The sequence below is a fragment of the Electrona antarctica genome (genome assembly GCF_951216825.1).
Source record: "Electrona antarctica genome assembly, chromosome: 7".
NCBI classification, from domain to species: domain Eukaryota; kingdom Metazoa; phylum Chordata; class Actinopteri; order Myctophiformes; family Myctophidae; genus Electrona; species Electrona antarctica.
The window spans coordinates 25,120,197-25,143,712 of NC_136812.1; the positions used below are offsets into that span (position 1 = coordinate 25,120,197).

Consider the following 23,516-nt stretch of genomic DNA (forward strand, 5'->3'; position numbering starts at 1 on the left):
TGCCCAAGGACACTTCGACATGTAGACAGGAGGAGCCGGGATTCGAACCGCCGACCCATGGATCATTAGACGACCTGCTCTACCTCCGTCGGCTTAATGCATAGACCAGCATTAAGGCACCGCAACAACTCTACTTGTAGTCATTACTTTATTTCTCCTAAAAATCTGCCCCAACTTTTGTTTTCTTTATATTTGGTGTTCACTGTATTTTATGACTACTTTTCACACGTCTTCACCCTTAAGAGTTTTTAAAGAGTGTCATCGCCCTGGGTCCCACACAGGAGCTATCAGGGACTCTTCTGGGACTCTGGGGGTCGTGGGTCAGGGCACAGGGGGAATCTTAGTCACTTCCTGCTAGCGGTCCTGCACATGTTGAGGGGATGACCTTGCATGCAGCTGTGGGGAGTGGTATGTGTGTTTATGTGGTGTGTGTGTCTCTGTATGTACGTATGTGTGTACGCGCATGCATGTGTATTTCTTGCTGCATTTCTCCCAGAGTTCTCATGTTCTTGTCCGTTGGTGTGATTGTCAGGTCCTGAAGTGGGTGGAGGAGGCAGTTCAGTCATCTAAGGTCCACCTGCTGTCTACCGATCACCCCAGTGGGGTTAGCAAGACCTGGAAGTTGCCCTTTGACCCTAGCCTCAAGGAAGTCACTGTGGCTCTGAGTGGTCCAGCACCTGACATCGAGATACGGAACCCCCAAGGTACAATACAACTGTAACTTTGAAAGTGTATGTGGAACACAAATGAATTAACACTAAGGATTTTACAGTGTAAAAGGTCCCAGAGATACAAATCCTATCACATAGGGGTCTCTGGTCCAATGCATTTCAAACGGGTGATTCTTTAGAGATATGGTGAGAAGTTCGGTCATCTGCGAGTGACTCCCAGTATAGAGTCGCTTCTCCTTCACTCCTTCAAAGGAGCCAGCTAATTGATTGATTGATTGATTGAAATATTTTTTAACAGTTTGCAGAATTACAGTACATTTCAAGCGAAATGTGATTCGGGCATCTAGTACGGTTGCATCGTGAGTTTCTTCCTTGGTGCACGTCCCATTGGGAGGAGACACCCTGGCAGACCAAGGATCAGATGGGGGGGTTATATCCCCATGAGGAAGTGGCTAATGTTGCTCGGGTGAGGGAACTCTGGAACCCTCTGCTGAAACTGTTGCCCCTGTGACCCGACTCCAGATAAGCGGTTGAAGGCATATTAGGGGCGTCACGATACAAAATTGTCACAATACGATACACAATATTGGGCTCACGATATTGACACGATATTATTATTATACATTTTTTCCAATCATCATCAAGTCATCATCTTGGTCATCATCTTCAGTTTAAAAGAGAAATACAATTATACAAGCTTAAGGAACAAGTGAAGTAAGTTCTCACTATACACCACATAGTTTCAGATGAAATTCAGACACTAATAACATTATATAAATACTACATAAATATATATCTGGACTTTACCAACCAAGTTATTAATAGAACAGAATGTCTATAATCCAGAGAGGGTCGTAAACAAATCTTCGGCTTGATGCTATTTTAGATTAGACAGGCCTATTTGACAGTGCAGAAACATAACTACCATGATGCATTAACGAGTGTCAACGAATCAGCTGAACGCAGACAGAACACATGTTCTGTGTCTTGTCTGTGTTTAATGGCCACCACAATGCTTTTTGCTTGGTGGCTGTGTTCTGCCCATCAAACACAAATGTTTGGTCACATATTGTCCCGTTTTAATATTGCGATATATCGTGGGACAATATATCGTGACACCCTTACTATATGTGATATTTAATTATGATTGTTTACTTCTTCCCTCCAGGGAAGTTAATTGGGAAGAGTGATGGACTGACCGAGCTTCTGCACATTCCCAACTCCGCTAGAGTCGTCAACATTAAGGACCCGCAGCCTGGGATGTGGTCTATCAAGGTAAACAGTTACATGGAATTGCACATAGAATTCTGGAGATGTTTCACCCCCCACAAGATCACAGAGCAGATCCGCCAAAATGACTTACAGCACAGAGGTCAGTGCTGTAACCTTGAAATTAGTTCACAGCTTTGCACCCTAGAGGAAGGTTCTTGAGCTGAATTACTGCAGTAATACATCAGATAAAGTGACATGTAATGTAGTCATCAATTTAACATACTGGTGAAGGCATTCAGCTCGTTAAATGACGTGATGCACATTTCAGCAGTGATTATCTTTGTTAGTATGTAGATGAAGACGTAGATCATCGGTGGCAGTCGATGTTGTTTTAGCTTCTTTTGTTGTTCCCTTACCTTTTGTTTTCGAGCCATTGTTGTTGCATTTCACTTTGAGGCGGAGCATAGTTGCTGGTGTCCCGCTGTCGGGGAATGCAAAAACACTTGCACTGTGGGGTTCCAAACTTTCCAAACTCTGGGTACCAGGAAATGAGCACAAATCATGATTTGTTAGGGGGACATGGGATGGCTCCTGTATTCTCTGTAGTACTATGCTGGGTCACTTCCAGTATACTCAGTATGGTTGTGTAAAGTCCTATCAACCCTTCCCCATGATTTAAAGGAGGAGGGAGAAGACGGCCCCCCCCCCCCTCCTCCTCACTTGTGTTTCCTCTCCGGAGGATAAGTTTTAACGGTGGGCATGACTGGAGGCGTGGGACAGATTAATGACGGCCCTGTAACCCCTGTTGAGTCCCCTGAAAAGGAGTATTTTTTTCCTATAACATATGTTATGTTTGTTTTTGTTGCTGATTGGCATTGCCATGGTAACCCTGTCTTCCAGTCTGCTCTACCTCCCTTCATATCACTTTGCCAGGTCTTTCATGCCTCCTCCTTATCGCATCACACTCCAGGAGCCATGACATCATAGGACTGCAGTGTGATGTAAATCCTCAGCCGCGTTCGCAATGTGTGTGTTCCTCTCTAGACACAGTGCTTCTGTTCAATCCAAAATGAGTTATGCCTTGCCAGGGCAGTTAGCGGGGCTATAGCCTTAAGGATCATTTATTTGAGACCAGGCCTTCCCAGCTGTATCTGCACTTAACCCATAGATTCATCTGATGTAGGGCCCTCTCACTAAATCAATACCTACGTCAGGGGAACTTCAAACAGAAAAGCTGGCAAGAAATTGGAAGAAATTGCAGTATTGCTGACCTTGGACCATGTTTTTATTTCACCGCCCCTTACATGCAGAACAGACCATGTTACTTCTCCTGAAGTAACATGGTCTGTTCTGCATGGTCTGTGTGACTGAATGGGACCGCAGAGCTCTGTCCGACATGCCCACGTTGGTTTTTCCAACTTTTGTCTCATTGTTAACAGTGGGAGGTTTGGCTGTGTAGTGCCTGCATAGCACTACAGTTTGTTTTGTCTATCTGGTCAGAAAAAAATCACACCCGTTTGAATTGAGGGGCGCTCTTATCATTATACATGAACATGAACAACCGTCTACATGACATACATTTTCCCTTCATTGTCAATGGCATTTAATGTTTGTGTTGCCACAAATTTACATCATATTTGGCGGACATTTGACTTAATTTCTCCTTTCATTGTAAATGGCAAATATTGAGATGTGTGGGGACAAAATATACGTCATATTTGAGGCACATATGACCTAATTTCTCCTTTCATTGAACTGAATTTTTGTGATTGGTTAGCCGATTTGCTCGTCTACATATGACGTATAGTTTCCCTTCATTGTCAATGGCATTTAATGTTTGTGTTGGCACACATTTACGTCATATTTGACGGACATTTGACCTAATTTCTCCTTTCATTGTCATATTGAGACGTGTGGGGACAAAAGCTGTATATAGGAGGGCTAGCGCCCCTCAAAAACACTTCTGGGTTAATATTTCAATGTTTCTTTTTCTTCCCTCTGTGTTGCTCTAAGGTGAAATCAGTTTATCCCTCTATTGCGTCCCAGACTAAACACCACATCAGACAGGTCTTGACCTCAGCGATCAGCAACCCAAAGGTTTTAGACATTAATGAAGAGTTAAACTAATAGTAATTTTACATAGTAGAATATTCATTCTCTCGCAAGTTGCTACAACCACATTCTTTAATTTCTCTCTCCCCTTCTGAGAATCAAATTCAGCAGCTGTTATTGTGGCCAATTGTTTTTATGTGTTGTTCTCCTCTTGTTCTGTTGCCCAAGTCCCAGTACCCCCCCCCCCCCCCCCCCCCCCCCCGACTCACACACACAAACACTTACCTACCCACCAGCATACCTCTAGTCTACTGTATCTAGCTTCCGTACCTAAAAATATCTGCTTCATCTCATATGAAGTCCTGTTTCCCAGAACCATCTGAAGGCCAGCTGTGGTCAGATGCATACAGTATATATACACTTCTGGCTAATGGTCCGTGACGCCCCAATGTACTCGCCCAGGTCTGAGATTAGCCATCCATTTTAATCTGTCTTTCATTGGCTAATGTGTTGGTGTGTACAGTATGGAATGTGGGATCACACGGCCCCCACATCTTCAATGTGTTTGTGTGTATATCTGTGTGTGACTGTCTGTATGTGTACTATGTGATGATGAACCATCCTCACAGTGCTGTGGTGAAACTATAGCAGTGATGACTGCATCTTGGCTTCATACTGCCTGGTGTTTTATGGCCAGTGATAATAGTTTAGGAAGGTTGTAATTTCAAAAGTATGCAAACAACCCAAAGGACTTGTAGCGGTGGCAGACTGCCCTACTCCCATTCACTGGCTGTCGTCTGTCTCACTGTCTTCTGTTTTGTCTGTCTCCCTCTGTGTCTTTGTCCATCCTGCCTCCATTGTCTCAATTCTCTCTCTCTCTCTCTCTCTCTCTCTCTCTCTCTCTCTCTCTCTCTCTCTCTCTCTCTCTCTCTCTCTCTCTCTCTCTCTCTCTCGCTCTCTCTCTCTCTCTGTCTCTCTCTCTCTCTCTCTCTCTGATTAGACAGCATCCAGGTATCCTGGTGAGCACAGAACATACTGAATAATAAAAATAAATGGGGGGAAGAGCAAGATTATATTTTTAAGAGACTCAAAGGGACATGGACTTTTTCCTGCCAAACAGATTACTAAAGTATTTATTATTCTATTTCTTTTTTCTGTTCTGTTTTACTTATAACACAAGCTGTTCCTTGTCTGAGGATACGATGGTTCCTTCTCCTTTCTTCATGGTCCACCGACTGCAGAACAATGCAGGACACAAACCACAGTGTTAATTTTCAAAAAAATCTAACCGTGATAACAAGCATCAATCCAAATCAATCAATCAATCAGACAGACACTGCTGTGGTCTGCTGCAGGTCAATTTACTTAGAAAAACTGCAGTGAGGTAAGAAGCTTACAATATTATGTACCCGTCTATCTAGAGTACATTTCATGTTTGAATTTTAAAACTTTTTAGAAGTAAAGAATAATTATAAAAGTTGTAATAATCAATGAGAAATTATTATTCCTATAGACAGAAATAGCTATATTCTTGCTTCCTGCATTTGAGAGTGACCAGGTCATGAGCATAGGGACACGCGGGTGTCCTAATTACAAGGTGTTCCAGCATGACCATAAAAGTGTCCCTCCCTCTCCTTGTTATGTCCCTAATGACCATCAGCTAAAGACCGTCATGTGTCATTCTACAGCAGCGTTTAGGGTGGGTTTAATTACCACAACGTTTTGCTTTTAGGATGGGTGGACATGAACAACATGAACCCTAGCGTCCTGGGGCTAACATTCTGTGAAAATAGAAGATCTGAAAAGCTCGCAACACGATCCCCTTTGCAGCGTTGTGAGCTTGTAGATTGGCTATTGTCGTCAAATATATTTAGTGTAGTAGAGTAAAAACAGGAGGGTGCCTTGTATAAGGCCCTGGGGGACTCCGGTCAACAATGGATATGATTTAAGTGGTTAACATTTGAGACTAAATAATACTGCCAGCCATGAACTGAATTGCAGTGGTTAAAGCCTACTCTTAAATATACTATTATACTCCTTGATTATTATAAGGTTACTATAATATGCTGTTACTATGAAAACGTTTCTTTTTTTTAATTCTTCCGCGGGCCGCAAGGGGCGCTCCGCGGGCCGCAAATGGCCCGCGGGCCGCCTATTGGGGAACCCTGCGGTAGAGTGTCTCAGCCCTGCGGTCGCTTCTTGCCTTTAAGGCGTCTTACTGGTTATAATATAACCCTATGGGTACAGTACGCCTCATGGTAAAAGGTCTGTGCTAGAGAAAGCTTACAGTATCTCTAAGTCAGTACAATTTGACTGTACAACACTCTTCTTTTGGATAGAAGGTCAACTCTGGTTTGGTGATCTTCTGTTAAATATGCTAACTTAAGTTTCCTTCAGGTAAAGCTTCTTAGCTGGAAAGAGGAAGAAAACAAGACATTGACTAATGGCAGTGTTGTTTCCATGTGGATATCCGACATCATATTCATATGATCAGCCTTTCCCAAATATGGAGGAAAGATCTGTGAATCTTGAATTCACAAAATGTGAAAAGGATTCACACACATAAATATGTATGCAATATGCGAAAAAATATTAGGGGTTTATTTCCTTGGCCCATTGGTAGCATGCACAAGAACACTCTTCCTGACGGTCGCCCCTTAGGAGCCACACCGTATAAAATAACCTGTAAAGTAGGCTAAATGCCAGTTTAGCTTTGCATGCCTGATTTTGTGTAGCAAGGCATGTCTCATGACACCTCCAAAGTGTTTTACCTCAAGGTGAGGATTTTCCGCTACTCACCAACCTGTATTTCATTGTAATTACTCTGTCTCAGTTTCTACCTTACTTCAAAAGACAGTTGTGTAATAAAGACTACATCAACCCAATTTAGTCACAGTCTGATTATAGTGGTTCTGTCTGCCAAATTAAAGTATGACTGTCAGGATGAATATCTCTTTCGTGTGTGTGAAATGTGGATGATTTATAAGTCATGCATCGTTTGATAGGCATTCTTTACTAACTTGTCTATACAAGTAGCATTCTGGAATACAATAGTTTTTTTTTCTTTTTTTCAACTTATTGTTTTTTATTGTCATTGCCGGGGTAGACAATACATTTTATACATATGCATCATATATCATCATTCAGTTCTTCAATACAAAATTGTCTCCCCAAGGAGACAGCAGCAACATAGAAAGTAACACATTTGAAAAATAATAATCATAAATAATAACAACAATAATAATGAAGAAATGTAAACATGAAAGACAACATCTTGATCGAGTAATTCAACAGACATGAAATAAAATAAAATAGAATAAAAATAATAAAGTAAATAAAAGGAAAGAGGGGGGGGGGGGGGGGGGGGTGTCCATCAATCTTTGTAATGTTAAATCTCGATGCGCGCGAAGGGCGTCCATTTCTTAACAAATTGCTCATTTTGTAGCCTCACCAAATAAGTAATTTCTTCCATGTCTCTAATTTCTTTTACTTTATTTAGCCATTGTTCGTGGGTTGGAGGGTGTTTTCCTAGCCAATTTATTGTGATAGTCTTTTTGGCCGCTGCTAACAATATCTGGAGGAGGTACACCTTTTTCCTACCTTCAAACCCAGTCGGCACTACTCCTAGAATAGCTGTCTTGAAATCTTGTGGTATCTGAGTGTCAAACACTCTGTTAATGTCATTAAAAACATTATTCCAGAATTGCTGTAATTTAGGACACGTCCAAAAGATGCGTATGATTACCGATCTGTTCACCACATTCCCGCCAGCACTCAGTTGTAGGAGTAGTGCCTGCTCTACCAGTCAATAATGGAGTCTTAAAAAATCTGCTTACAATTTTCCATTGATATTCTCTCCAAGAATTAGAGTTTGTTACTTTATGCACTTCAGTGCAGGCGTCTAGCCATTCTTCTTGTGAAATCTCTTGTTGTATTTCTGCCTCCCACTTGGCTTTTATATAAAGATAATTATTGGGAACCATTTCTAGCAGAGTATGATATAAGATAGAAATTACTTTGGTGAATGAACCATGCTTTTGTATGTCCATAAAAAGAGATTCCAAACTCGAAGGGGTTCGAATTTTGTCCCAGTCATCGTGTCTTTGTAAATAGTGTCTTAGTTGGAGGTATCTATAAAAATCAGTTCTGGGCAGATTAAACTCGTTTCTGAGTTGTTCAAATGACTTTAACTGATGTGGAAAATAGTTTGTTTTTAATCACTTCCTTTTCTTTGCCTCTCAGATTGCTAATTTCGAAAGCCTTATTGAAACTTAGTTGTGTGCCGATGTCGCGTGCCAAAAATGGCCAATCTACTAACTCACAATGTGTCGCATTGTAATGCATGGTGAGCTTGTAGATCTGCAATTTTCTGCGTGCTACACTGGCACACAAATTAAGCTTAACAGCGTTAGTTGTTTCTTAGTTTAAATCAGATAAATCCTCCTCATCAGCTGGTATTATGGATGATCCAAATCAATCATATTCTCTAATGATGTAAAATAAAATATAAAAATGTATAATGAGAAGAAATAATATTGTGAAATTGTTGTTGATATTGTTGTTGAAAAATGTGCACAAAATGTACATCTTCTTGTCCCGACAGACATCTAGTAAAGGAAGATATTCAGTCCGGATCTCAGGTCTCAGCAACATCGACTTCCGGGCCGGATTTTCCAGGAAGCTCACATTGGACTTCAAGAAAACCACCACTCGGCCTGTTCAAGGTCAGTGAGGTCAAATATCAACCTATGGTATGCTTTATATTACAACATTAGTCTCGTAGACTTTAAGTTGATTTGTCTTTCATCACCCTCTATTTATTTCCTTGTAAACATGTTGTGTCACTCATATGATGTCATACACAGTAAAATCTTTAGTGTTAGGGTTAGGTTGGTTTTAATAAGGCCCAGTGTTATGTCTAACCTCCTTTGGCACAATAAACTCTGTTACATCATCACCCCAGGTATTCCCACCCACATCCTCCTGAACACCACCGGGCTTTCCCGTCCTGCTCGTGCCGATAGGCTAGAGCTCCTGTCAATCACGGGAGACGTGATGAAGACATTGCCTATTCGCTTTTATCCCGAAAGAGAGCCATATGGCATCTGGAACATCACCGAGTTCATCCCACCCAACGAGGCCTTCTTCCTGCGGGTGACCGGATATGACAAGGATGGGTTCCTGTTCCAAAGAGTCTCCAGTGTGTCCTTTTCCAGCATCGTACCTGGTCAGTATTGCATAGCCTCGGAAACCCAGACGTTTTTATTTCCAGGGAGAAAAAGAAAGTCTGGGTCCGAGTCCACTTCAATTCGGCATAGAGTAGCACAAACATCACTCACTCTCTGCTGATTTCTGATCGTCTGCACCTTTGTTAAATTGACACACACACTCCTCTCTCTCTCTGTCGCTCTAATTAATCAGTCTCATGTCTAGCAGCTGCGCATAGTTTCTGCCGGCGGATCCTGCCGGGAGCTGCCTATGCCATAAAAAGCATAGGTGAGTTCCAGGCTAGTATTGCAGGTTGTTGCTTGAAAATAGTAGGCCATGTTGAAGTCCTGTGTCATGTTGTTTTGTAATTGTAAACGTATTCGTGACTCATGATGGCTTGAATGTCAGAGTGTTTTGTACTGAGAAGAAAAAAGAATAGTGTGCCAAAAATATCTAAACAATAGCCAACAAAAGCAGATGTACAAGCCCACAAGTTACTAACGCCATGATGCAACACGATGTGAGCTTGTAGATCAGTTATTTGTGGTGTGACTCCATTGTACCACCAAGTCACTGTTAAGATGTTTGATGAGAAATATAATGAACAATATAATGAACACATTTATGTGTCCATAAATGGCACATAAATGAACACAAAAACTGCTACAGTGATTGCTTGACTGGTGACTGACTGATAAATAAATTACTTTTCACTAGTAGGCTAATTGACTGACTTACTGTCATACTGTAAATGAATTGATTTATGAACAGACTGATGGTAACTGTAACTTTCATGTCTCTTCCTGTAAGATGCCCCTAAGGTATTAATGCCGGCCACCACCCCAGGTTACTACCTCCAGAAAGGTGCCATCAACTGCCAAGTCGAGAGTCTAATCCCCTTCACTCTACGCTTTACCAGGGATGGGAAACGACTGGGGGTGGACCAGCTCTTCAGGTACAACACAATGGGATTGACTAATCAGTCTTTTAAATAAAAAATGTCTATACACCAAGACCGTATAATCTTATACAGACACCTGCGTTATAGACCAAATCGCGGACATGTTCATTTTAAACTAATACATTGGGTCACTGCCATCGGGGTTCAAACCGCTGTGATTATACTTGTGCTGTGTAAATGGTAAATGGTGCATTTATATAGCACCTTTATCCAAGGCGCTTTACAGATATTGTGCATTACATTCACCCATTCACACACACATTTATACACCGATGGCAGCGGAAACCATGCAAGGCACAAACTAGCACATCAGGAGCAATTTGGGGTTCAGTGTCTTGCTCAAGGACACTTCGACAGTAACTCTGGGGGAGCCCGGGTTCGAACTGGCAACCTTGCAGTTACCATCCAGGCACTCTACCCCTGAGCCACCGCGGCCCATTGTGTTCCTCAGTCATAGTGGTGTGACTGTCGCAGAGTAGCACTGCCTGAGGTGGGGTTTCCCATAAAGTGTGACTGTAGAAGACTTGCACAGAGTTGCACTGCCTAAAGGCCAGAAGCCTAATTTCTCCATTGACCAAGGGGGGATTTTCCTATGGATGAGTGGTAGATATTTGGTCTCCCATTGTGGGAGACCAAATATACAGTAATATTTCATCAATATGCTCAACATACAATTTGTAACTCTGAAAGTGTGTAGGCCTTTGTACACCCTCAGAGTGAAATGAACACTCAATTATTTTACATTTTAGAAATTAATGAATGTTCAATGTTTTCAACTGTTCCCAGGGAGGCAGACAATGCAGCATGGGAGATTGCTCAGGTTACTCTGAAGCATGAGGGCTACTATGAGTGTATTGCTATTAGCAGCGCTGGGACTGGACGAGCTCGCACCTTTCTGAATGTATCGGGTAAGTGGACACACCACCAGGATGGTTTCCCCCAATCACTGTATTACAGGCAATTTAATAACATTTGCAGTAGGTAATATACTGTATTGTATATGAACTACTAGACACAATACACATATGTGACTGGCTACAGTGCTTTGTGCCGCAAGCGGGCATTGGTATTTCTTCTTTTTTTTCTTCTTTTTCTTTTTTTTCTTTTTTTTTACAGATTATTAAAGTACGGAATGTAAGCTTTCATATGATGTATCATTTATTGAAATTGAAAAAATGATCATATCATAACAGTCATTGAATTATAATAGCCTATGTCTCTGTCGCCATGCCCTGGGGTCACTACAATGGATGGCTTGCAACAAGAGTTGCAAGCCATCCTTTATAAATCCTTTATAAAGTCATCTTATTGCATTATCTTGTCACATTAACATTGGATTTCTAAAATCTTCATCCAGTATCAAAATAAGTTGGAAAGATGTAGACAGCAGTATTTATTTTCGTTGTGTTATAACTAGGAAATCAGTTCCTCAGTGTGGATTGTTAGCCAATTAGCACTTCATGGTGTGCTATCCTCCATCAGAATGTGTAATGAGCAGCAGCATAGGCCTACTGTACAGTATGAGGGCAGGCAAACATTACACTGTGTAAACAACCATAATACTAGGTGATGGATCACATGTAACTTGTATGGCCGGGCAGAAGGCAATTTACAGCACGATCTCTGGTAATGTGCGCCTTACTAGTATTAAGTAATACGATACTTGTGAGCACACTCATGCTCGTGCACAGACGTGCAGTGGCACGCCAAGCATAATAGTGAAGTTTACGTCATGCTCAATGGGGTATGGCCTTACACACACATGCCCTGCTTAGAGAATACACTGATTAAATATGGTTTGGAATCCAAGCACCAAGGCATGTGGATTTTATTGACTTCAGAGTCACTGGCTGTTCAGTTCATGCTGTGAATCTATGAGGTGGTAGACTGAATGGAACCGTATATGGAGAATGTGACCATAACTCAAAACTGGACTTCTTAAATCCATGCATCATAGGGACCAGGTCACAGCTAGGGTTACGGTTTAGTGCAGTGGTTCCCAAACAGTGTACTGTAAGTCAAGTCCAGGTGTGCCATGGGATTTAGTGAGAATCACCTCTCCCTTAGAGCTAAGGTGAGAAGGCCTGGATGGTTAGCTCAACCGTCTGGGCACCTAGGCTGCTGAGCCAGTCGGCTGGTGTGCCACGGGTTCGAATCCCGACGGCCTTCTTCTGTCAGTATACTTTCACCTATCAATAAAAAGCCAAAAAAGAGATGTGAAGAGGGTGAGAAGTTCAGTCGCACGAGAGAGACTTGGAGTAGAACCACTGCCTCTTCTTGGCAAGGAGCCAGCTTAGGTGGTTCGGGCATCTGTTAAGAATATCTCTCAAGTGTCTCCCTAGGGAGGTCCTCATTGCATGTCCCACTGGAAGGAGACCCCCGGGCTGACCAAGGATCAGATGGAGGGATTATATCTCCAAAATGTTCTGGGAATGCCTTGGGATCCCCCAAAATGAAGTTACTAATGTTGCTCTCGAGAGGGAAGTCTGGAGCTCTCTGTGGAGCTGTTGCCCCTGTGACCTGACTATGGATAAACAGTTGAAGGTTTCACCTTTGCAGTCGCATAAGTAACCTCATCTAAATAAGCGCAGTGGAGTTACAGACTCTCTGTAGCATTTATTCAATTTTGACAACTGTCGTCCCCTTTGTTTAACGGTATGGCGTTCCGGCACTGAACCATCTTGAATGATGGTTTGCATGTTGCTGAGTTTATAAGGTAGAGAGAGAGAGAGAGAGAGAGAGAGAGAGAGAGAGAGAGAGAGAGAGAGAGAGAGAGAGAGAGAGAGAGAGAGAAAGAGAGAAAGAGAGAGAATGAGAAAGTGAAATCCTGTGCTGTATGTTATTGTTCTCAGAGTTAAATGAACATTCATGATTTTACAGTGTGGATGTAACACATCACTTTAACCCACTTACCTTAAAAAAAAGAAGAGAGATGGTACAGATAGGATGGGTCTTGGCTTCACTGAGCGTAGCCTCTGATGACAGCTCTGAAACATGTGAAGACTTGGCTCACACAAACTATTGTTATCTAAACTCAAACCAGATCGGCTCTATCCACCGGTCAACTCATCCACTCAAGCAGTGCTCAAAGCATTGTCCCTGGGCCAGTGAGACGAACAAACAAAAACACAAATATACGCATGCATGCAAGCACGCACATAAACATACTATATGAACAATCACTTATACACACACACACACACACACACACACACACACACACACACACACACACACACACACACACACACACACACACACACACACACACACACACACACACACACACACACACACACACACACACACTGTACACACACACACACACACACACACACACACACACACACACACACACACACACACACACACACACACACACACACACACACACACACACACACACACACAAATGAATGAATGAATGTACAAACGCACACGGACACACACGTAAATGCATGCACACAGACATGCTCTCACGTATACTACACGCATACACTACACGCACACACAAAAAACACCTTCACATCCTGTCATCTCCCAAATGTATGTCATTCTAATCCCGGGGAACCTTATTGAAATCCCCAGCATCCTCCTCCTTATGTCAAGGCCAGATCGAGCTCCCTCTAGGCTCTAATATCCCCCCCCCCCCCCCCCCTCCCCCTGTCTCTGTCCTCCCTCTATCTTCCCTTCCCTGCATAGCTCTGGCTCACCTCTGAAGAATGATTGACGATAGGCTTAGGCTCAGGGGATGAGAGTCTTGTCTGTGATGAGTGGGCGAACCTTGTGCAGAACAAAGTAAAAGAGAGAGAGAAATAAGTAGCTTCTATAGGAGAGAGAGATACATAAGTAGTTTCTATAGGAGTGAGAGAGAGAAATAAGTAGCTTCTACAGGAGAGAGAGAGAGAGAGAGAGAGAGAGAGAGAGATTGGCAGGTCTGATGAATGCTGAACATAAACATCAATCTCTAATTCCAAGATTCCAAAACTTCTCTTTCACACGGCTAAGATAGATTTTATGTAGTCTACTCCAGACCACAGTATGCACACACATACCGTTATTGCTATATTTCGGGGGTGAATGATGTAAGAGCAAAAAGACCACTGTTTGAATATGGTCTTTCTTGTGTCCCGCCTCCTTCAGAGCCCCCCCCGGCCATCACAGTGGAGGGCAATGTGACTGTCTCCCCTGGCTCCAGTGCTGTCCTCAGCTGCCATGTTGTCAGCACGGTCAGCTTCAACCTCACCTGGCTGAGAGGAGGGCAGGACGTCAGGCTGGACCCACGGGCACGCATCCTCGCCAACCTCTCCCTGGAAGTGCACACCGTGACACCGGACCACGCGGGCTGGTACGAGTGTAAAGCCGCCAACGAGGGAGGACCGGCCACAGAAAAAGTCTACCTCCTTGTGCAAGGTGTTTACTCAGTGTGTGTGTGTGTGTGTGTGTGTGTGTGTGTGTGTGTGTGTGCCTTCATGGCACTGAGTATGAAGCTAAAGGCTTTAATTCTGGTACTCATGCAGACATGTTTGTAGGGGAGCCCCACCAGCTTGCCCTGTCATTTGACATTTGTCATTGAGTGATACGTTGCTCAATTGACCTAAAACTATTTCCCAGACTTGGGTGGACTATTTCCTTTTTTCCCTCATGTGTGTGTGTGTGTGTGTGTGTGAAATGAAATCTATATTTACCCAGGGTATCTGGGCTAAGCTCAAGAACTTGTTTCCAGCCAGGCCCTGCTCATAGAACACATTTCATCGTAGTGGTTGATGCCTTGTTCAAGGGCATTTCAGCGGTGGTAATTTTAACGTGTCGGACGGCTGATTCGAACTGGGAACCTTCCGGTATCTAGACCGCGCCGCTATCCGTTCGGCCACCGCTGCCGCTGTGTGTGTGTGTGTGTGTGTGTGTGTGTGTGTGTGTGTGTGTGTGTGTGTGTGTGTGTGTGTGTGTGTGTGTGTGTGTGTGTGTGTGTGTGTGTGTGTGTGTGTGTGTGTGTGTGTGTGTGTGTGTGTGTGTGTGTGTGTGTGTGTGTGTGTGTGTGTGTGTGTGTGTGTGTGTGTGTGTGGGTGCGTGCGTGCGTGCGTGCGTGCGTGCGTGCCTGCCTGCCTGCCTGCCTGCCTGCCTGCCTGCACAATGCACATACACAGACTCAAGTGTTCGTGTCACACACACTGCGATTTACACTGTGGAGGAATGGACTCTTTGCAAACCAACCCCCCCCCCCCCCCCCCCCCATCACGCCACTACCCCACCCTCTCTCTATAACTCACCCTAATGGTTTTTTGAATGTGTGAAAATGATTTAAGTCTCACGTTCAGGCAGCGCAACCCTCGACTTTGCCATCTGTGGACAGCTCCTATAGTCCTGTTTCTAACACTTCACTGACACTGAATCAGGAACACATTGTCAGAGAGATGGAAGAGAAAGTATGGCCGGCTATCTAGGCTCACTCTTGGCCAGGAAATGGCGATGTAATACAGCGATAAAATATACCAAAATAGTCTGACACAGATATTAGATAGGAAATGTATAAATTTTTGGATGTCACAGTCTTTGATTGGAACAAAACTATTTCCTGGCTTTGCACAGCCTTCATGGCACTCAGTATGAAGCTAAAGGCTTTAATTCTGGTACTCATGCAGACATGTTTGTAGGGGAGCCCCACCAGCTTGCCCTGTCATTTGCCACTCATGCCATTGAGTGATACGTTGCTCAATTGACCTAAAACAATTTCCCAGACTTGGGTGGACTATTTCCTTTTTTCCCTCATTTTTCTGTGTGTTCATTTGGCATGTTCGCACTTGTGTGTGTGCGATTATACCTTTTATTTCCCTACTGCTCTCTATTATGCTGCTTTCTCTATTATGATGTTTTTTTTCTGCCCTCTCACTCTGCCCCATTTCTCTCTCTCTATTTCTTTCTCTCTCTTCCTATTTCTCCCTTAGCCTACTCGCTCTCTCTCTGTCCTGAACAGCTGTCAGCAACCCCTAGGGGTTTTCTAATTACCCCTTGGTCAGGCTCATCCTAGTTATTAGCCTCACTTTGAAGTGGTGGGCCAGTGGTCTGCTGAGCACTAAAGCCCAACTTATATTTTGTCATGTGCCGCTGTCACACACCGCGAATAGATCTACAACCTCACAAAATGTTGTGATACGGCATTGTGAGCTTGTAGATCTGCTATTGTCAGCGTTGTGTGACGGTGTATGAATTAAGCACGCGGAAGAGAACAGAGGCAGGCTGAAAGGGATGAACGAATGAAGGTACAGAGGGAACGAGCATAGAAAATGAGATTAAGGGAGTGAGCAGTGATACAATAGGAGAGATGGAGGAAGGGACAGATGGAAGTACAGCGCAATTGCGGGAGTGGCAAAAAGCTTCTGAGTAAGGGTAAAACTGTGCATTTCCCTGTGAGTACAAACCCATTACCCCCCTTCCCCCTCACACGCACGCATGCACGCACGCACGCACGCACGCACGCACGCACGCACGCACGCACGCACGCACGCACGCACGCACGCACGCACGCAGAAGCACACACACACACACACACACACACACAAATACCGATTTGCTCAGACACATACAGTATGATGTGAATTCTCCATTCATTGTCAATGGGAATTTAATCTTTGTGTAGGACAAAAATAGCCGATTTGCTCGTCTACATATGATGTAAATTCTCCATTCATTGTCAATGGCATTTAATGTTTGTTCAAAAGTTCATAATGTAAATATCTGCTCATAATGTAATATAATCATGAGCACATAACGTAGCAGATTTTTCTACAACTAGAGGTTCGGGCCACTATCCGGCCCATATCACCGATTCCACTGACATTCCCATAAATGGAGATCTTTGTATCTGTCAGTCCTTTTATGCCCCTATGTGGAGAGATCCCTGATTTCATCAGTATATCCCCGGGTAGAGTGACTGGATGACCGCAAGGTTCCCAGTTCAAACCCAGGCTCCCCCAGAGTTAGTGTCGAAATGTCCTCGAGCAAGACTCTGAACCCCTAATTGCTCCCGATGTGCAGGTTGGTGCCTTGCATGGTTTCCTCCGGCATCAGTGTATGAATGTGTGTGTGAATGGGTGAATGTAATGCACAATCTCTGTAAAGCGCCTTGGATAAAGGTGCTATATAAATGCACCATTTACCATTATATGGGCATGTCCTGTTTTGTGCCCATACAGCTGACTGATTTGTTTGCACCTGATGTCTTGACAGCACATTGAGGTTAGACAACACACATATTTGGCACACACTTCATATTCGGGGCATAGCTGCATTGGGAACTCCTTATATGATTATAGCTGAGTCATGGTTACATGGGCGTGACCACGTAATGACATGAGCATGACAACGTGTCCTCCCGTCGGTCCTTCCTTAAGCCAATTTTAATATATAGGATGTAATGTAATAATCATAATGTAATAACAGCGCATAATGTAACGGCTCATATTGCTGAAAAAAACTTAAAGGTTTAGTTAAATTAACATTCAGGATTTTGCATTGTAGGCTGTAAACTACCTGCAAAGCGCCCTACATTTGAACTGTTGGCCCTTACTAATTTGACCCCTTCCCCCCTGATGAAGACCTTTTCATGTTGGTAGTTGCCTTTTAATTAAACTGACTCTTGAGTGCCGGGATCGTCTGTTGTTTTTTTCTATATCTTGATCCCGTTTGATCCATTTCTTTACTTCCTTTACTTACGTCTTTTTACCTCCTGTGACCTTCTGGACCCTTACTGTTGGCTGCTGTGGTACAGTAAGCACATTATAGCCTTGGGTGCAGCTTATATTAACCACTGACATGATTCTATGTCGAGGAATTTTCAATTTTCTTTTTGGGTCAAGGTTCTAATATTTCAAATGTGTCGACGTTTTTCTTTTTGCAACATCTGGTAAATTCATGATATATCTTTCAAAACGTGGCGTTTGCTTGTGCTTGAAGTCATGATGGATTGGGTATTGCCTCACACCAACTCCACATTCCTTCACAGCTACTGTACTGTAATGTATATCTATTCAGCCTTTTGAACCCTCTCTCTCTCTATCGCCCTGTGCCTTGTACTCTGAGCCTATCCAGACAGAGAAGCTGTCCTACTGTAGAACTGACTCATGGTATGCAAAGAATGAATCGGCCGCCTCACTGTCTTCCTTTCAGCCATGGTGACAGATACATCACTCTTTAGAGTTGTTACAAATTGCTACAATTGCTTGAACTGGAATTGACCACTTGAAGTGTTCTGGGGTGAAGATTCGGCGAAAATAGCAGATCTCTCCGATCTGAGGAGTTGTCTGTGTGCGTAGGAAGATAGATAGATGTCAGTTTTTGGTTAATTGCATCTAAAACCATTAATCTGCATGCACATCGCCAATAGCTCTGGGCAGATTGGTCTGGCACTTGAATTACATTTCGCTCACCCCAATTGAGTTGTGGGTGACCAATTATAGACCACTATTGGAAGTGGGATATCTTTTGCTGTGACATTTGAATCTGCTTGTAACCGACCCTTGGTAATGAATCTCCAGGCCTCAAACCAGGCTCGCATTGGAAAGCCTGGTGATTCGATCTTAGATGACATTCACACCAGAAAGCTTTGCTGCGATTAAAACGAATCCTGCTGCGCATTGTCAGAAAATGCACTTTGTTTGGCAGGTGTGAAGGCTCATTCGAATCCTAATGCGTATCAAAGAACCGCATTCTACTCCGAGCCAAAACGGGGGTTTCGCTTCGCTTCCAATCGCACTTGATTACGATTTGGTGCAGTTGTGAATGCAATCCGCAGTAAATAAAGGAAATGAAGCAAACAATGTGGCGGGTGAGGAGCTAAACACAGTTGGAGACGGAGAAGGCATATTTTACGCAGCACAAAGATGTCCCGTTGCCGTGGATAGACGTGGTCGAATGAGGAGACTGAAGCCCTGATCGAAATGAGGACGAGTACATTAATCAATTGCTTAAGGAAACACATAAAAACACTGCAGTGTATTATAGCCTACAGAATATTCTGTCTGTATGTCTGTCTGTCTGTCTGTGCGTGCCGTAAACATGGAGTGCTGTCACTGACACTGTGTGGGGACTGGGGAGTAGGGACAAACTACAAACTCGATAAACTTGTAAACATTTTGCGCTGCTGTCTGTTATATCAGTGCGCTCAGCGCTGTTCCTCCATGCCCAAAAGAACACTGCGTGGCTGCGTGCAGAGAGAGAGAGAGAGAGAGAGAGAGAGAGAGAGAGAGAGAGAGAGAGAGAGAGAGAGAGAGAGAGAGAGAGAGAGAGAGAGAGAGGGGGGGGCAGTCCCAGACGGCACGACACATGCACGTTATGAGTATAATTTTATCACCATAGATTTCACTGTGTAGGCTAGTTTATGAATGGAACACATTGATAAAGGTCCCCCCTGCTGCGTTTCCAATAGGCCTATCTCACAGCCCGCTTTTCACGCCCACTTCCGGTAAATAGTGGTGTCTTTAACATTAGCATTTACACGTTTTTTTCTCTGGAGAATCTAAGTACATTTTCTAATGTAAAAATGTGACAGACCAATATTATTATGAAGCAAACAAGATGGTAAATCAGCTCGAACAGATAGAACAAACCTTACCTTGAGAAAACAAAAGTTGTAGACTTCTTAAATTACCTCTGTTAACATGTAGCGTCTATGGAGTGACGTCACGCTATCACCACTAACCCCAAAAGGGGGCGTATTAAGGGGGGCGGGGAAATTCTGTGAGATAGGCTTATTGCTGCGGATGACAGTGTGAAGGCAAACCGCAGCAAATTAAATATGCAAGAATCCCAAATTCTCCGCCCATTCGCATTGAGTCTACCGAAGTATTAGGTGGGAATGTGACCTTAGACAGACAAGACAAATACAGACAAAAAGTTTTTTTGTATTTTTTTGTATTTTTTTGTATGACGATGTGGCCCAGTGTTTAAGGCGATGGGGAATGCTAATCCATTGTGCTCTGCACTCATGGGGTTTAAATTCCTTCCTCATTGGTTTAAGCTCCTTTTCAACATGGTGAAATGGCACAAATGATTGAGAGGATACTACTGTACATAACTATGATTGACGTGCATATGCCAATTGGGAAGTATTACCTGGGAACGTACTGCTGTTGTAAGCTTCAGGTATTTTCAGGTATTTTCAGCGAAGAGATTTTCTGTAGAAGGAAAGAAGCACTAGTATATTAATACGGTAGTAAGGACCTTAAGAAGCACTAGTATATTAATACGGTAGTAAGGACCTTAAGAAGCACTAGTATATTAATACGGTAGTAAGGACCTTAAGAAGCACTAGTATATTAATACGGTAGTAAGGACCTTAAGAAGCACTAGTATATTAATACGGTAGTAAGGACACAATATACACTAGTATATTAATACGGTAGTAAGGACCTTAAGAAGCACTAGTATATTAATACGGTAGTAAGGACCTTAAGAAGCACTAGTATATTAATACGGTAGTAAGGACCTTAAGAAGCACTAGTATATTAATACGGTAGTAAGGACCTTAAGAAGCACTAGTATATTAATACGGTAGTAAGGACCTTAAGAAGCACTAGTATATTAATACGGTAGTAAGGACACAATATACACTAGTATATTAATACGGTAGTAAGGACCTTAAGAAGCACTAGTATATTAATACGGTAGTAAGGACCTTAAGAAGCACTAGTATATTAATACGGTAGTAAGGACCTTAAGAAGCACTAGTATATTAATACGGTAGTAAGGACCTTAAGAAGCACTAGTATATTAATACGGTAGTAAGGACCTTAAGTGGTTTTAAAGAAGCACTAGTATATTAATACGGTAGTAAGGACCTTAAGTGGTTTTAAAGAAGCACTAGTATATTAATACGGTAGTAAGGACCTTAAGTGGTGTTAAGCTTTTTCTCTGCATTGGAGGCTCTTGGATTGTGTTTTCTAATTATATAGTTGGAAAGAGCAGAAACTCTTGGAGATGCTGCTGGCAGTCAGCAAAGGATAAGATAGGGAAAACGCAGGCTTTTAAGAATGAGTTACACATCATGAATCAATTGGAAAATCAGAGAGGATTCCATCCATGGCTTTACGAGGTCTGGATTCAATATTGTTCACTGTTTTACCAATAAAAGGAGAAATGTGGGTGAAAGATGTGCCGTGAAACATTATTGGTTGTAGTTACAGACATCGTTCTTCCTGCTGAAGTGAAAGTAAAAAAAAATATGCTCCGTTACATCTTATGATGGAGCCTAAATTAATCTGGTTGTTGAGTTGAAGATCGCTTCAGGGTCCTAATCAAAGCAAATACCTTGGTAACAGGGTGGCTCAGTGGTTAGCACCGTCCTGGCTTCTGCCCCGACTGGGGCCTTTCTGTTTGGAGTTGGCATCTTCTCTCTATGTAGTCGTTAAACATTCCCATCACTTGGTAATGCCTAGCTTTATAAATCATGCAAGTGGTGACTTGCACAGGATCAGGGACAGTGTATGAAGTGGAGTGCGGTGTTGAAACGGAAATCACAGTATTTAATGGGTCACCAATATTTACGTAATACCACCATGTGGGGCTGGCACAGTAAACGTAAAATCACAAAGAATTCTAGCCAAGATGTGCCTCTTGAGTGGAAATAGTTGTTGACTTTTTCCCTCTGCCCTTGAAGGGTCAATTTCATGGAGTGTTATTAGAGCAATGGATGGAGTTGCATTTAAGACATTGTGTGGGTTTCCCTGAGGGGAAATAAAACGGGCATGTTAAACAACCAATGAAATGCAGATCAGGTGCTCTTGGTTTCCCCCACACCAAAGTACATACATGTTAAGGACATCCTTTCAGTACTATTGATTAGTTAATTTTGTGATTGTAGCGAATCATTAGAATAATTGGTATATTGCTTGCTTCTTCCTTCTTGTAATGTAGAACCCCCCAGGGTTTCAGTGGAACCTCGGAATCAGACCTTTGTGACAGGACAGGAAGTGAGGATAAGATGCACAGCCAGTGGCTACCCTTCACCCCGCCTAGTGTGGACCCACAACGACATGTTCATCATCAGTTCTAACAGGTACATTCATTACAGGTGCTCTCCTGTACAATTTTCATTTTTTATACAGTGTGTATAAGAGCTTGTGTGTGTTTGTAGGAGCTTTATTCTGAAAGAGAGTAGGCAGACCCTATTGTGACTCTATAGTTTCTTTTATAACATGAGACGGTCAGAAGACCTTACTTAACCCATTTACCGCTAGCATTAATTCATATCTCGATCGCGTACTGCCAGGGTTTTATCGCGCGTAACACTTACTTTGAAGAGCCAAATATCCGTAATTCCATCTTCCTGTGACAAATTGATGTGTGTGGTGTCTTCACCGGTTGTTGTTCTCTCGGTCGATGGTGGATAAAGCCGACCGCGAGTATCACAGCGCCTGCTACAGGCCCAGAAACCGCCCCCGCAATGTCGTTTCTGAGATACAGGGCTTTTAATGCAGGGCTTAGAATGGAAGTGGATGCGCGCGCATCTTCAAAATGGCCGCGACAGTGTGTGTGTTATGTCCCAGAATATTGTTTGCGGTAGCAACAAATGCTAACCATCGAAATCGATCAAACAGCGATTAAACAATTAGAACACGAGAAAGCTGTGTTTGGCGTAGCAGTTAGAAAGAGTAGGTTCTCGTTTTCCTCGTGCCCGGCGGCAGGACGGTTTTAAAAGATCATCTCTACCTTGCGCTTTAGGCGATTTTGCTTCCGGTTCATTTGGGGTGATTTTTTTATTTTTTTTTAATAAAGTGTATGTTGCTCTCATCCACCATCCCACTGAAGATACAGGATGACGGCTGATGGGACACTGGTTATACGAAACATGGAGCAGAAAGATGGTGGCGTGTATGGCTGTCTGGCCAGCAACCAAGCAGGAACAGACACACAGAGCTCCATCCTAACTTACATTGGTGAGTAGAAACATACAGTATAGAAGGACACACATAATGAAATATATGGAGTACACACACTGTACTAACAAATGCATGCATGTACGACGTTGTATGTAATGCGTATGCATGTTAACCCATTTAGACCTGAGGCTGATTCTAAAAAAATAATTCTATGTCAGTGGTGCTCAACCTTTTTCATGTCAAGGACCCCCAGAATGATCTGTATTTGGCCACGGACCCCCATCTGAAAATGTGTTTTTCCAGGGACTCCCCCAGAAGCTTTGAGTTAAAAACATTTGAGTTAAAAACATTTGAGTTAAAAACATTCGCTCTGAAAGAATATATATTCAAAGATTTGCGCCACATCGCCACGATTTTTTTGAAATAGCAGATCTACAAGCTCGTAGCGTGGAACTCGGTGCCATGCTATGAGCTTGTAGATCTGCAGTTTTTCAATAGCTAAAATATAACATATTGGGCCTCATTCACAACGGCGTT

At 42.9% G+C, this 23,516-nt stretch overlaps 1 protein-coding gene across 1 annotated transcript in view; it reads left to right on the top strand.

Moving 5' to 3' along the window:
- hmcn1 (hemicentin 1) overlaps positions 1-23,516 on the top strand; it is a gene marked incomplete at its 5' end in the record, with an annotated part of 387,265 nt that overhangs the window by 28,633 nt on the left and 335,116 nt on the right. Inside the window, 9 exons of the mRNA XM_079505442.1 lie at positions 533-704; positions 1,840-1,946; positions 8,539-8,659; positions 8,899-9,162; positions 9,954-10,098; positions 10,891-11,012; positions 14,248-14,517; positions 22,015-22,156; positions 22,909-23,036. Coding sequence (XP_079361568.1) covers positions 533-704; positions 1,840-1,946; positions 8,539-8,659; positions 8,899-9,162; positions 9,954-10,098; positions 10,891-11,012; positions 14,248-14,517; positions 22,015-22,156; positions 22,909-23,036 — 1,471 coding nt within the window. The remainder of the gene's footprint in view (positions 1-532; positions 705-1,839; positions 1,947-8,538; positions 8,660-8,898; positions 9,163-9,953; positions 10,099-10,890; positions 11,013-14,247; positions 14,518-22,014; positions 22,157-22,908; positions 23,037-23,516) is intronic.